The 16,075-nt window shown below is 36.2% G+C and overlaps 1 protein-coding gene across 1 annotated transcript in view; it reads right to left on the reverse strand.

The window, feature by feature from the left end:
* Positions 1-16,075, reverse strand: part of Iqcm (IQ motif containing M) — a 471,351-nt gene that overhangs the window by 245,077 nt on the left and 210,199 nt on the right. Inside the window, exon 9 of the mRNA XM_023723694.1 lies at positions 15,058-15,256. Within this exon, the coding sequence (XP_023579462.1) occupies positions 15,058-15,256 (199 nt within the window). The remainder of the gene's footprint in view (positions 1-15,057; positions 15,257-16,075) is intronic.

A 16,075-nucleotide genomic window follows, 5' to 3' on the forward strand; every position in this document is an offset into this window, starting at 1 on the left:
AGGTGAGCACAAGTAAGTGAATACCAGAGAATCAGTTCTTTAGGCAGAGTGTCCCAAGGCTCTCTCATCAAATGTTAGGTTTGTCCCTTTTCACCTTTGAGCTATCTATACTATGCTTGTGGTTGTGCTATTTTCTTTTATGCCTGCAAGCCACTTTTTTTATTGTCTTAATGCAAGTACTTGATTGACTTTTAATGATGTTAATCTATGTGCAGCCATACCTCTTTTGACCCCAACTTTATATATGATTCCTTCTGGACCAAAATTTTAGTTTTTCAGCTGGGGAGAAAGCTTGACAGTCTAAGCACTCGCATGGCAAGCATAAGGACCCAAGTTCAATTCCCATTACCATATGCCATGCACAGCAGGGAACCCCAGCCACATAGTGTTGGCCCCAAAACTGGGTGTGGTGGCACACACCTGTAATCTCAGTGCTGGGGAGGCTGAGACAGGAGGATCACTACAAGTCTGAACTGAGTAGTGAGACCCTATATCAAATAAATAAATACAAAATTTTAGTTTTCAAGTATTTTACCTCTGCCTTTGCCCCCACTTCTCACTATAAATGCCAAGATCTATCACCAGCCTAAGCAGTAGCCAAGCCCCTTTGTACCATGCTTCAGTAGCCTCTGAGAACCTGGATAGGTGAGCACAAGTAAGTGAATACCATCACAATTGCCTTAGTCACCACATTTCTACTGACATTCTTGGTCTTCTGAGGTCCAACCAGAATCACTCACACCAAGTTAGTTTACAGGATTCTAGGGTTTCTAGGGTAGAGTAAAGCTATTTAGGTCATGGAGGCCAGGAAGGACAGCAGAACAGCTCCAGAGGTGAAGTGTCCAGGGATGTACAAAATCCAACAGCAGCCTTCATGAGCCACCCAAACACACCTGAATTGTGCTCTGCCAATCACCTGGTTAGATCTAAAAAGCAATAAAGCTAACAATACACCCTTACTGCCACAACACGTCAGGTTTACAATTTTCATTTTAAAATCTTTCTTTCAAGTTCTTTGTCTTTTCTAGATTGCCAGTTTCATTTTATATATTAAGTGAATTATTTTTAGAATTTGTGTGTGTGGCCTCATTAATTTTTGTATTTATCTTCATTAGTGCATTTCTTTTTTTAATTTTGTATTTTCCTGTTATTTACATCTTGAATAGAAACTTAATTTACTAATTTTCTTTTTCTTAAGGATTTAAGTTCACAAACTTGCCTCTGAGTTTTCTAAACATGTTCTCCATAACATTTTTTAAAGAGAAACAGAAAAAAGAAAACTTTAAATAACTTTCCCATGGCCCATAACCATTAAGTTGCAAATCTGATGTCAAAACCAGAGAACAAATACTTCAGAGTTTAAGTTTTTAATGATGTTTCATATTCCTATTAATGTAATCAAATTTTGTGTGGGTTTTGTGTTAGCCAGTTTGTAAATTTGTTTACTTTACCAGTGGATTTGTTACACTTATGACTCTTCTGGCTCTTTTCATGTTTTCTCTTTAGTGTGGATCTACTGTTTTCTTGGTGGGGATACAAGGCATCGAATTCAGGACCTTGCTTGACAGGTGCTCGAATTCAGGACCTTGCTTGACAGGTGCTTCTGCCACTGAGCTATATCCTCGGCAGTGTGGTCTACTTTTAAACAATTTTTCTGCATCTTTCTGTTATTTTCTGGTGCTCCACTGACATTTTAAATACTACACACAGACCCATATTTCTTAATTTGTTAGCGTTATCAATGAAATGTTACTTCCTGCTTGCTTAAATGAAAACTAAATCAGTATATTGTTATCAGCTTCCTCTTGTTTGTCCGTCCTTCTGATGACAGATTACAAGTGTTCGCAAATGTCTTTCAACATGCGGTAACATTTTCTGATACGCATTTTTAAAGTATCTTTTGTTCAGAGGGTTCTTGTCATTTAACAAAATAAACTGGTCACAATTGCAGAGTACTGGGAATCTTAGAGGGAGGGACAGCCCAGTTCCTACAATATGAAGCCAAATGTCACAGGCTCACGATCTACATCTGTTTTTACAGCTATGTGAAAACACTTCAACCACTATCAGAAGCTACCTCCGACTTTAAGTCAAAGCTAATGGTGCTTTCAAAGGGGAAACAGTGAGAAAAATTATCTGTGTGATAAAGTAGTCACAGCAGCCAGAACCATTTTTCAGGAACATTTGCAAAGACAAGAATATGTCGAGTTCAGTGTCTTTACTGACTTTCTGTATAGTGTTTGGCTGGAGTACCAGGCTTTACCCAGGCCTCATTATTCCTTCTCAATCCTAAGATTAGGTCTCCAGACTTCTGCCAAATATTCTACTCAGTATCTTTTTTATTTAATCTGTTAGTATGTTTCTTTTGTCTATAATTAAGAAACAAATGATTTTTTTTTTCCTGTATCCTTAGAGCAGAGCAGAAAAGTCCAACTTGGAGAGTGCTGCAAGGACAGACAATGACTTCTGCTATGAGATTAATGACATCGGGCAGCCACCAACCTCAATTTGAGAGGCTTCCTTCTGAATATAATAAATTCTATTGGAAACACGGGTCATCTTATGAGAAAAACCATCTCATATCTCAGGCATTTGGAAGGTTACGAAGGAAGTGCTCATCGCTAAGAAGTTCAGGCTGTGAAAACTGAAATGGCCCATCTCTGCGGTTGTTATTACACAGTGCACCCCTGATGGTCCTCTTCATGGTCATAGGCCTGACCTATATGCTATTTATCTTTCAGTATTTGAAAATTCACTTTCAGTCAAAACATTTCACAAGATAGAATTTACCATATATAAATTAATACTTATATTATGAGAGGTATATAAATTACTGATTATAGTTCTCCAATCCCCAAATTAATGTGCAAATTGACACATCAGCACTTAATGTGATTTTTCCAATGTGCATCTTCGTTCTATCACTTTTAAAATGGGCATTATCTATGCAAAGAAAATGGCTTGCTGAGCAGATTCTAGCACCACTGACACCTTACTTTCTTTAATTTCTAAGATTACTCTCTTCTCATTTTTTTAGCCATTTCTGTTTTTCTAGCTATAAAATATAGTTAATGTATTTTATTAGTGCTATGTGTATTACTAGTATATGAGGCGTTTGTACGCTGGGTTTTCTGTTTTAACTCTTCTTCCTATGCCATATCTTGGTAAAAGTTTTCCCAGTTTGACTTCTTTAACTTTCAGAAAATGATGTTATGGACCTATAGGCAGATATGTTAAACACATCTATTGATATAGATTTGTCTAAACATTTGAAGATGGTAATATCCAAAAATGTTTCTACTCAACAACCTTATGAAAATAAAAGTGAAACTTTTAAGTGATGACGATCGTATATATGAATAAAAATTGAGTATTTCAATAATTATTTTAAGTGCATGTATCTAAATGCATACAAACACATGTCATAAATACAGAGACATTAAGTGTGACTGTTAGTGTGACTCTGTATTCACTTTGCTCACTAATGATTTGAAGCCCTGAACCACAAGCAACCAAAGGCCTTGTCTCTCTCTGGGATTTGGCTGTTCTTACCCTTTTTCAGACCTCTCCTCCATATCCTGCTGTTGTCCTCATTCTTATCTAAGTCAGAATGATTACTTTATTACTCCCTGAGGCACATGCTCTATCTCTATCCACTTAATATAGACTATAAGCACACAACCTTGATGAACATCATCATTAAGTAGAAATAAAAATTTATTATTTCCCTCAACGTCTGCAAAATGCTAGTAGCAGTGCCTGATGGCCACAGAAACAGTGCTGCTCCCCCTGCTGCAACTCTCACCTCCACTCCCCGGTGTGAACTCGGACTGAGTGCCAGGCGGGCATCTAAACGGGCTTGGCTTTTGGAAGAGACTGCTATGTATGTGCTGGCCGTGACCTGAGGAATGACTCCGCCACCATCACTTTGCAATGATTGAGTATGTATCACAACAATGATCTAATGTCATGAAATTATTTGGGGCTGAGCAAATTTAGGTTTGATTTTTAAAGTGGAGAATGGCACTTTAGAGATGTATAAGCTTAGAGAAGTTCTGTGTGTCTATCTTGCCTCAATTATAATACATACTGAATAAAATTATATAACCAAGAAAACGGAAACTCTTCATACTCTTGATTATTAATCTTATCTCTGTTCTCAAAGTGACCTAACATTTTCTCTCTACTTTTCTAGACATCTCTCTCTCATTTTCCATATTAGCTCAATCTTATCAAGCATGTAAATTTTCTATCTAAATTCTCTTTCTCATCAAAGGCCTGGTTCTCTACTTCACATAAAAAGAGAGAAAACTGTTGGCTTGTCTAAATCTCAAGTTCCCCCCATCAAATCTAAAAAGTTGGCTACATCTTCACCATCCTTGGTTAAGTGCTACAAGAAGGAATAACTTTTCTCTCACTTAAGGTTAATCCTGAAAAATGTCTTATACACCAATCACACAAATCTTTTGAAAGACCTTATCTCTCCTGTATCATCACTTTTTCCTCTCATTCTAGTGAAAATATATGTACACTTAAACACTTTTCATCTTCCCTAAACATCATTGTCTCAATTTATCTACTTTAGATATTTTCCTTTCATGAACTCATTGTTACCAAAACTTTAAAACTTTACCATCATTATTCCCAGGAGTATTGAAAGCTATTGACCTGTCTGTTTCACATTGCTTCTTTTTAGGTAGAAAATATGTATTTCCATGTAAACAACCAATTCTTTTGTGTTGGAGTCTACATTATTTTGTAAAAAGCAATTTTAAAATTGTTATTAGTACATCTTTAGATATTAATAATTATAACATTCATATATACCTGTGCATGATATATCTTAATTCTTTTTTTCCTCAACCCCCACCCCTCCTTCAACTCACCTTCTGCTCCTTATTTACAAAACATCTCTTTCCTTTTTTTTTCTGCCTTTTCTTTCTTTGCCCTTCCTTCTTTCTCCTTCTCCCCTCCCTTGTTTCCCTTCACATTTGAACATTTTCTTCCCATTTCCCACAATCTATTATACACTTTGATCCTTATTTACACTTTTGGTTTCTCACATCAGGGAAACAATGCAGTATTTAAACATGTGTGTCTGATTTTTTCACTGAGGAGTAAGGTTTTAAGGTGAGTCCATGTACCTGTCTTTGAGCTTCCATAATGTAGTATGTTTTGATTTCCTTCTTATCTTTGTGTACTGCTTCATTTTTGTGCAATGCTTAGCTTCTGCCTCTCTTTGAACTTGGTCTTTCTCAATCTTTCCTTTACATGGCACTCTCCTCACTCGACAAACTCTCCCTGGACAAGGACATCTCCTCCCCAGGGTCCTCTTAGTACAATAATAACGATGCCCAAGTTGATAGTTGAGTATACAAGGGAACCCTCAGTCAGAGGACTGCATCAAACTATTTAGAAAAAAATCCATATTTCATATCCCATGCTCCAATTTGCCACTGTGCAGCCTCTAGCCTGTCAAAAATAATTTATTCAAAGACACTTACTAGGCTGCTAGTAAGTGCTAGTAATGTCCTAGACCTTATGAAGAACTTATTAGCTAGAAAATTTCTGTTTTCTGGGAATACCAGACTAATAGGAAGAAAAGCAGTACATAACCAAATACACAGCAGTTGCCAGTGTGTATTATGAGGAACAATAAGGTGTCATAAATGGAATGATGGCCAGTGTGGAAGCTACTTTATAGGGAGTAGCACGGGATAAGGAGCACAAACCCGAGTGAAGTAATAGTCACACCATCTTTGGAAAGAGCAGTTTTCTTAGCAGTAAGATGAGAATAATTGCCAGACTGAGCAACTTTCATTGGCAAGAGAATTTTGTAGTCTTCCTCAGCTATGATTAAGTTAAAAAGCATTTAAGAATCACTGTTGAATCTCAAATATTTCTCTCTCATCCAGTCCTCCTTGTAAATTATAGACCAGCACACCAAACTTTCTCCCCAATAGCTCAAAGATGTCTCCCAAATAATTGGAAATAGGACTCTGCCTCTTTCCTTTCCTCTCTCTTCTCTGACTTACAACATCTACTGGGTTGCCTAGGACTAACACTAGAGTTGTTCTTCACTTCTCCTTCTTCAGTATGTCTATACCAAATCAATCTCAAAGTCATCTGATCTTCATTTATCCTCACTTATCCTCAAACCATCACCCCCATGCACTGGATTAATGAAAAAGCACACCAGGCATTCTTCCTCTACATTATTATTTTTCAGTAATATCTTGCCCACAGTTAATAAACTTGTGGCATAAAAATATCATGCCACTGATCTCCATTATTGCCATCTATTTGCATTAATAAAATATAATGTATTATAAACTACTTAGCATGTTTTTAAAGAACTTTCTTAATTTGAATCTTCGCTTCAGTTTCCTCTAATGCCACTGCATTCCTTACTATCCTCCAGGTCCCTGAACAATCTATCTTACCTAAGGTCTGTAATGCTCTTTCTCTGTTCCTCTTCAGCCAGACCGTCCAATAAGATCTAAAGACTGAGGGCCAGCCAAATAGCTCAGTGGATTAGAGCACCTGCAAGCAGGTGCAGGAGCGAGGGATTCAATCCCTGGGCCTGCTGTGCTGGTCCAGCCCCTGGGGTGCAATGAGATGGCAATTGTCTGGGCATGGTGGTGCGTGCCTGCAATCCCAGATCTTGGAAGGCTGTAAACAGAAAAATCACTATGATTCTGATCTAGTAATGAGACCCTGAACACCCTGTAGACGCTTCCCTAAAAAAATTTTTTACAAATTTGAAGACCACTTGCCCTCCTGATCTCAGAATAACTAACTCCCAACCAGACACAGTCTTTAGGCTAAATAGCATTGCTCCCTGTACTAACATCTAAGATTTCCTTCAGTTATCTACATTACTCACTAGACTACGTGCCCTGTGAAATCACATGCAAAAGAGGAAACTGGACTCAATGTACATTAACTGTCATCAAATATTTAACAATTATTACTAGATAAAGGAACAAAATTATTCAGACTCCTGAGAAACAGCACATTTACGTAATAAAACTATTGTATACAAGTTCCCCTATATCATGGAAGTGCCTCAAGAAGCTAAGAATTTTATTATAATTTTTTCTGGGTTGTTATTTTTTATGCATGAGATAATGAGAAGGAATTAACATTTTATCAAATTTTTCAAAGAACCTTGTACCCCCAAAATATGAAAAATTGTTGTTTATACTCAAAGTGTTTCTATGGCAACCTTAAAACTCAAACTTTCCAGATTGTTCTAATTTTATTTATTTAACAAATATTACTCAAAGCCAACTTCAATTCTTCTTTTACTGAAACTCTCAGCCATTCAAATGTCCTAGAATTACAGTTAGATTTTGCTAAAAGTAATTGAATACATCATATTCAGGTCAAACTTATATATTTTTGTTATAAATATTCCAGGGATAATATTGAAGCTAAATAAAATCTTAAAGATTTATACTGAGGATATTATTTTGTTTCTGTATTTTTAGGATCTTACTTAGGTTTCTTATTACACCAAAACATGCTAACAAACATATTTTTAAAGAAAAGCACACTATAAATGCAGAAATCATATGGTAGTTAAATATATCAATCTTCTTGACCTCCTCTTGATAATTCAATACAGCTTCATTATTTCCAAATAAATCCAGACTTGGTTAACAACCTAAGTTTGCAGACCAAAATTGGAGAGAAAGGAGGGCTGCAAGGAAAGTCAATATTTTGGCCCTAGCCTTCCAAGGTCAATTAAGACTCAGGACATATGGGAACTTGTACTGTAACGTCATGTAACTCAGCAGTGTCCCAAATTTTCTGATCAAGAAGATTATGGGGCCAAAGAGGAAAGTGATCGATGATGTAGACTGTACCTAAGGAGAGTCACATGGAGAGAAAACATTCTCTCAGGCTTTCACAGAGAGCACATTGGCCAAGCAATGGCTGTGACTCATCCACATGGCTGACACTGACAAAGGTTCTACAATCTGAGGTGCAGAATCTCGGATAAATCTTGAGGGGATTTCACTGACCTTATCAGACTCAAAAGTTGCAACTCTTATTGCCTAGGTCCTGCTTTACCTTGGTCTTAACCATCCCGCAGAAAAGTATAAAAACGAAGTATAAGAAGTAAAGCCATGGGCTGGTGAGATGGCTCAGAGGTCTAAAGCACCTACTTAAAACAAGCTTAGCAAAGCACAGGGACCGCGGTTCAATCCCCCAGCACCACATGCCAGCCAGCCCCGCCCCCTGGTGGGCTGAGCTGGCCACACAAACACTAAATAAATAAATAAATAAAAATTAAAAAAAAAAAAAAGAAGAAGTAAAGCCATGCTGTTATGTTGAGCTGTGGGGGACTCAGGTCAACAATTTCTGACATTGCCAGTCAAGCGGAAGACCTAATACTATTATAGGCTACTGGACTCTTTTGGAATATTTTGCTGAGTTTACACACCTATAATATTCAAATAACAGAACTTAACAAAAAAAAGGGATACAGACGATTGTATCTGTGTATTCAAAGTGGTTTGGATAGATATATAGTTACATTCTCTTAATGAATAGTATGATTCTTGTACAGCAATTAACCACTAGGAAGAATGTATGCAGTGTGTTAATTATTGAAACTGTCCTACCAATTTGATTTGCAACTGTTTCATTGCTATTTGTTTATCAATAAAGTTATGGGAAAAAAACAAATAAATCTAGACTGCAAGAACTGCATGTGAAGCAGTGGAAAATGTACACTCCTTTGAGTAATCTTCAAGTGCTATTGTAGCAGACATTGTCCACAGTGGCAGCCAAGCAATATGACTTTGGAACTTTCCCAATGGAAGGATTGCTACAGTGTTGACAATTATCCAGTGATTTTCTGTGCAGCCTCTAGAGCAGAAAATTTATCAAAATGCCCCAGCAGCAGGCTTTCATGTAGATAAAGTCCTAGAAGCACTATTTGTCACATTACAGGACTGTCTCACTAGCATTTTGACAGTAGGAAAAGAAAAAAGGTAACTATATCAACAAAGAACCCAACACAAAAAAGCATCAAGCTTATCATGAAATTTTTAAGAATAAGCAATCATAATATTTTTAACCAATACGCATCAACAATTTAGTTTATACTGGCTCTGGTTATCTAAAGTTACTTCCCACCTCCTCATTTCAAATCGTATCTTCTCTTATGAAATCAATATCTTCATTAAATAATTAAGAAAACCAAAAGTAAAATGGACAAGGAAAAACTTGAGGTTTATTGAAAGGAGGAGTGAATGTTTAATTGTTTGATCAATCTTGCATATCTATATCTGGTAGTCTGAGCAACGAATTTGATGACAACAACTTGTAATATAAAAACCACTGTTAATATTCCCTTCTTGTTCTGAAATTCTGTACCATTTCCTGTCTTACATTGCTTCATTTATGTCTTTGTTGTTGTTGTTGCTTGTTCTAGTTTTTTTCCCTCTTTAAAATGAAAAAAAAAGGAAAGAAAATAAAAAAGAATTCAACGTTTCCCTTATCAGCCTCTCCTCATCTTGGAGCTATTTCTTTTTTTATGTTTTTAGTATAGAGTCTGCAGGGTCTCACTACACAGATCAGACTCATAGTGATCCTTCTGTCTTCAGCCTCCCAAGTGCTGGGATAACAGGCATGTGCCACCACGCCTAGTCTCAATCACAGTCTCAGAGCATCCCAGGGGTAGGGCTGGCATAGCACTCTGGGGATCGAATTCAGGTCCCTGTGCATTGCCTAAACAGGAGCTCCAGTCTTCTGAGTGACTGACTGGCCCTTAGCTCTATTCTTATATTATCAGTTTTTCAGGCTCATCTTAGTTCCAGAAATTATGAATGTCCAGAGTTCTGATAATAGGATATGCTGGAATTAAATTATATGACATATATGAAAGGTGTTGAAATACTTTTAGGATATATAGGACTACCAAAAAATAAGGTAAGGGTTTTCATGATAAAATATATCCTACAGAAAATAGGAATAGATGTCCTTTACCTCAATCTGCTAAAACTATGACAAACCAACAGTCAACATCATAGCAACTGGACAAAAGCTGAAATCTTTCACTCTAAAATCAGATACAAGACAAGGATGTCTACTATCATCAGTGCTATTGTTTTAGAAACACTAGCCAGAGAAATTGGACAATAGAGAGAAATAAATGTGACAAGGATAGGAAAGGAAGACATTAAATTATCATTATTTGCAAATGACATTATACTCTATGTAGAAGATTGCAAAAAGTCCACCAAAAGACTTCTAGATTTAATCACTTAATTTAATAAAATAGCTCAATACAAAGTTAACACACAAAAATTTGTATCCTTCCTGTGCACAAACAACAAACTCACAGAGAGAGAAATTAGGGAAAACACACCCTTCAAAGTAATATCCAAAAAAATTAAATACTTAGTACTTAATCTAACAAAAGAAGAAAAAAATATATGAATTAAAAGTTACAGTACTCTGAAAAAAGAGATCCAAGAGGATTTCAGAAAATGGAAAGATATCTTTTGCTCATGGATAGAAAGAACCAATGTTGGGCCAGTAAGATAGCTCAGTGGTCTAAAGTGCCTGCTTAGGAAAGCGCAGGCAGGCTCAGGGGACTCCAGTTCAATCCCCAGAACCATGTGCCATGCCAGCTCCACCCTCAGGGTGGGCTGAGCCAGCCAAAAAAAAGAAAAGAAACAACATTGTGAAAATAGCCATGCTACCAAAATTGTTACTCAGATTTAATGTAACACTGATGAAAATATCACTATCATGCCTAGCATATCTAGAGAAAACATTCCCAAAATGCATTTTGAAACAGAAAAGACTTAGAATTACAAAGGCAATTCTGGGCAACAAAGTAAGGTGGGGTGTCACATTCTCTGACTTGAAATTATACTGCAAAGCTACTCAATAAAAGCAACATGATACTGGAAAGAAATCTCTGAGAATCAATGAAACAGGTTAGAAGATGCTGACACAACTATAAATATACTCAGCAACTTTATGTTTGAGAAAAGGACTAAATATGTTCACAGGAAGAAAGATAGCTTCTCTAATAAACATTGATGGAAAATTTAGCTTGCTAAATACTAAAGACTAATGCTAGGCACATGTCTATCATCATGTTCTAAAGTCAAAATAGATCAAGCATCTAAATAATTAAAAAAAAACACACTATATATACTGGAAGAGAAAGTAGGTAGAAATCTTGAAAATATAAGAGTAGGCAGAGAGTTTATGAACAAAAACAAACTGCAACGAAATACTTCAAAGAAACAGCAACTGAGATTTCATCTTAATAAAAAATTTTGGCAAATCAAAAGAAGTCACCAACAGAATGAGAAGACAAGGAAATATTTTAACCAGGTGTCCTTCAGACAAAGGACTTATGTGTAGAACATACAAAGAACTGAAAAAAAAAATTAACCAAATTCAAAGATGCAATCCAAAAATCAGCATCTAAGATGAATATCCATTTCTCAAATGGAGAAATAGGAATGGAAAATGAATATATGAAAAATATTCAACATTATCAGTCATTTAAGAGATGAAAATTCAAACAACACTGAGATTCCTTCTCACTCCAGAAAGAACAGCTATCAAGATACCAATCAATAACAATGCTGGAGGGATTGTGGGGAGAAAGGAACACTTATTCACTGATGCTGGGAGTATAGACTGTTACAACCACTGTGGACATCAGTGTGGAGATTCCTCATAAAATTAAGATTAGACATCCCATTTGACACAGCTAATGTCCTTCTGGGTATCTCCCCGGAAGATTATAGCGTCATACCACTGAGATGTATGTGTACCAGTGACTATAGCAGCACAATTTGTAATAGCTAAATCCTGGAAACAACCTAAATGCAACAATATAGGAATGGATAAAAAAGAGATTTGTGGTATTCTATCCAATACAGTTCTACTCAGCCATAAAGGAGTAACTTGTGACTTTTGTAGGTAAATGGGTCTCCTGGGTGCCTCTTTAGGGAGAATGACATTAGGATATAGTTGTTCCACTGTGCCTGCCTGACCCCTCAAGACCCAGCCCAGTCCTAGCATGTGAGTGAGACTTTCCACTGTGCTCTCAGGACCCCTCTGGATCTCTCCAGACCCAGCCCAAGCCCAGAGTGTGAGACCTTCTGCCATGCTCTCAGGACCCCTCCAGACCCAGCCCAGGCCTGGCATACAGGCCTGGTGTGAAACTCTGTAACTGAAGTTCCTGCAGAGAGGCTAGGGGCCAAAACCACCCAGCTAATCCAGGAGCATAATATCTACACAGAAGGGTACAACAGGTTCACTCCCAAGGGCTGCAGCAGGATGAAGCTGAGCACAGCAGCCAGACCCAAGCCAGGCACATTAGGACGAGTTCAAACTTCATAGATCTGCACCCAAATTTTGGTAGGTGATAAGGTTATAACTGCACCAGAGCTCTACATCAAAGGTCAAAGGACAGAGCTATGCAAAATGGCAAAGAGAAGAGACAAAATGCAATCTCAGGCCCTGAGCACACCCAGAACAAATGCAGGAGACACCAGCATTGAAGAAACTGGGAATCATAGCTGAAATCTCTGAATTAATGACATCTGAAGTAAAGAAGTAACTGCAGAAAGGTATAGAGGAAATCAGATCAGAAATAACCTTTGAAATAGAAAAAGAAATCTCTGAATTAATAGCATCTGTAGTAAAGAAACAACTGCAGAAATGTATAATGGAAATCATATCAGAAGTAATCACTGAAGTAAAAATAGAAAGGATAAATATAATGAAAGAATAATTGCTTCTAAAAAGATCCTGATTAAAAAATAGAGGAGATTAAAAAACAATGGAACCCTTGAATGAGCAATACAGGAAAGAAATGGATTGCATGAGGCAGAGTCAAAGAGATATAGAGGAACTTAAAATCTCAATCACAAGCTGACAAAACCGTTTGACTGAAAGTGAAAAGAGAGTTTCAGATCTTGAAGACACTGTTGCAGCTAGTGAAAAGGTAAGAAAAGATCTCCAAAAAACGGGGGCCAGGGAGATGGCTCAATGGAATAAGCACTTCCCTAGTAAGCACAAGGGCCTGAGTTCAATCCTCAGTTCAGAAAAAAAAAATACCAGATGCAAGAAAAAATAATTCAACATCTGCAAGATGATGCTAAGGTAAACAACATGAGAATAATAGGCATTAATGAGAAAGGAGTCAATACAAATGATATAAAAAGAATGTGGATAGAAGTAATAGCAAAAAACTTCCCAAATATGAAGAAACAATCTGATATTCAGGTAACTGAAGCATATAGAACTCCAAATAAAATCAACCCAACTATAGGTAAATGGATGCAAATTAAGTCATACGTATTAATGAAATAAATCACATTTGTAAACATCATATTTTCTCCCTGGTGTGAGAAATTTAAAGAGTAAATGAGGTCTAAAATGTAGACCTAATAGACATTGTTAAATGAGAAGGAATTGCTATAAAGGTGAAATGCACTAGGATGCATGGAATGGGAAAGAGAGTAAGGGAAAAGAGAAAAAACAAAATTAGTTATACTATTAGTTCTCCTTAGTTCATAAAGAAGGAAAGTTTGCACTAATATTGACTGGAGAATTTGCACGCCCTTATCTTCTACTTTCAGTAAACATTTTAAGTTAATAATATGCAACATAATAACTGTTATTTTCCTGTCATCTTTTATGAAATTGCATTTTAGCTTTTTTCCACAAAATAAAAATAAGACTCTTGTATGTGGCCATGTGAGGAAAAATGAATGAAAATTTTGCAAGAATCATAGAAAATAAGAATGAAATAAATGGTGCAAGCAATTGTTTATGGCAACAAATAAGTCCATGAGAATTCCAGGTGTATGGCTTGGAAAATGTTAGTAGTAGAATTAATATAAGTAGTACAGAAAGGAAGTGCTTTAGGAGAAGAAAATGGGTTCATGTAAAGGTATGTAGACTGCAATTAAGTTCCAGATGTTTCAGGTTGCCTATATCTGAGTCTAGAGCTAAGGAGGTTGATGTGAAGTATGGCTTTAGATTAGACTTAGCCATCGCTAAAGTAGTTCAAGTAGGTGATATGATATGCAGCCTAGCATAGCCCTTAAATCTGATGACAATGGTTTGAATTGTAGCTATCACTAACCAGCTATTTTGACTAAATAGTTTAGGCTCTCAAGGCTTTAAATTTTTACCTATAAAAAAAGCAGTGATCTCATAGAATTGCTGATAGATTAAGTACAGAGAGTTTACTTTTTCCAGAACTTTATATGGATTAGCATACTTAATCATCAGAACCTCATGTGTACATATTATATATTAATGTACAATGTGTAGAAATTAATGTATGCATAAATTTATAGCCAGAGACAAGCAGATTGATTTCCTCCACTGGTATCACTACTTTCTCAGACAAATGTGTTCAGGGTACACACCTGCCAGTCCATTCTAGAAGGTTCCTCCCACAAGAGCAAGATATTACAATGGTTATTCCTGCTCTATTTTTTTCTCTTTATACTTGGTTTCCCAGGCTTTAGCCCTCAAGATAGGGACATTCTGTGTTCTCTCTGTTTGCCAAGATCTGAACAATCAAGTTCTTCCACATTAGCCCAGCCAACACGTTATCTTTTGAACTTCTTTTGGATTTCAAAGTTGCTATTTACAAATGTTGCTTGGGTAGATATGGGAGGAAGGGGTCATAGTTTTTTTTTAAATGAAACATGTATGTTCTTCAAGAATATCCAACATTATGAGAAGTTATTCTCTAAACAGAGAATCAACAGCAAAGAAAAAACAACTTTGGTAGCCATGGAAGTTTGTTCTAGTTTAAGGGCAAATGTTGCAGACTGCCGAGTTAAGGGCAACACAATTCCTTTGTTCAGACCATACACCTTGCCACAACCTAAACCTATCATCATAGCAGACTATTCATAATGTTCTTAATGAAAAATACGTAGATGAAAGTCTACACAGAAAACTCTACTTTGAGTTTAATTAAATTCCACTTAATTAAATCTACATATTAAACTTCAAACACATAATAATATCTAATGTTTGCCTTACCTTGACCATTATTCTTTGAAGTCTTTTGCGTTCAAGCCACCCTCTAATCCGTGCTTGCACAATAGTAATCAGTCGAACTACTTTTTTTGTAATTATTAATTTGTTTCTTTCTTGGAACACTTGGAAGATTTCTATGTGCGGTCCAATTCTTTTAACTTTACTGTTCAATTTAGCAGTTTTACTTAGGGAAACTTCCATCCTAAAATACAATATACAAACTTCTTAGAGGTAACAAGAGAAAGAAATACTTGTACAGTCTTAAATGCTTTCAAATGTAACAATATTGACATAAGAAATGTGTTCTAATTTTCACATAGCATTCTGTATATGTGATCACTTGAAAATGTCAACCAGGTTGTCAAAGGCTGCATAATCTAGAATCAATATACTATCATGTACAAACTTAATTTTCTGAGGAAAAAAAATTTAAAAAAAAGAAAATGAATTTGTCTGAGTTTATTCACAACTATTCAAGAGAGATTTTTATATTGCAGGATAGATTAGTCTAGAAATTTTTCTTGCCTCTGAAAGATTTTTAAATTAAAGATTACTAAACAATTATTAAATTATGATTCAACTCCTATCAGTTGAGAAAGAGTACAATATAGTCATTAGAGTCAGTAAATCAAAGGTGGTCCTTGTATACTGACCTCCACAATTGCTTATTTCTTCATACTGGCTAGGATTATCAGTTTAAAATTCTACTGGCTCCAAATTCAAAATGCACACTTATTTGTTTTAAATCTGCTACAAATAAGGCTACTCAGTGGTTTAGAGCTTCTTGCTTGGATAAGGCATAAAACTTCATCCAATATATGTTAGTTATCAATCAAATAACTTAGGTCAACAAAAGAGCCTAAGCCACTGATATCCTTTGGAGCTTTCTTTTTTTTTTTTTTTTTTTTTGTATTTTTGGAACTTGACTACAGGGTGTTCAGGGTCTCACTACTAGATTGGACTCATAGTGATTCCCCTGTTTACAGTCTTCCAAGAGCTGGGATTACAGGTGTGTACCAGC

This window comes from Octodon degus, unplaced genomic scaffold (genome assembly GCF_000260255.1).
Source record: "Octodon degus isolate 3935 unplaced genomic scaffold, OctDeg1.0 scaffold00101, whole genome shotgun sequence".
Taxonomy (NCBI): Eukaryota; Metazoa; Chordata; class Mammalia; order Rodentia; family Octodontidae; genus Octodon; species Octodon degus.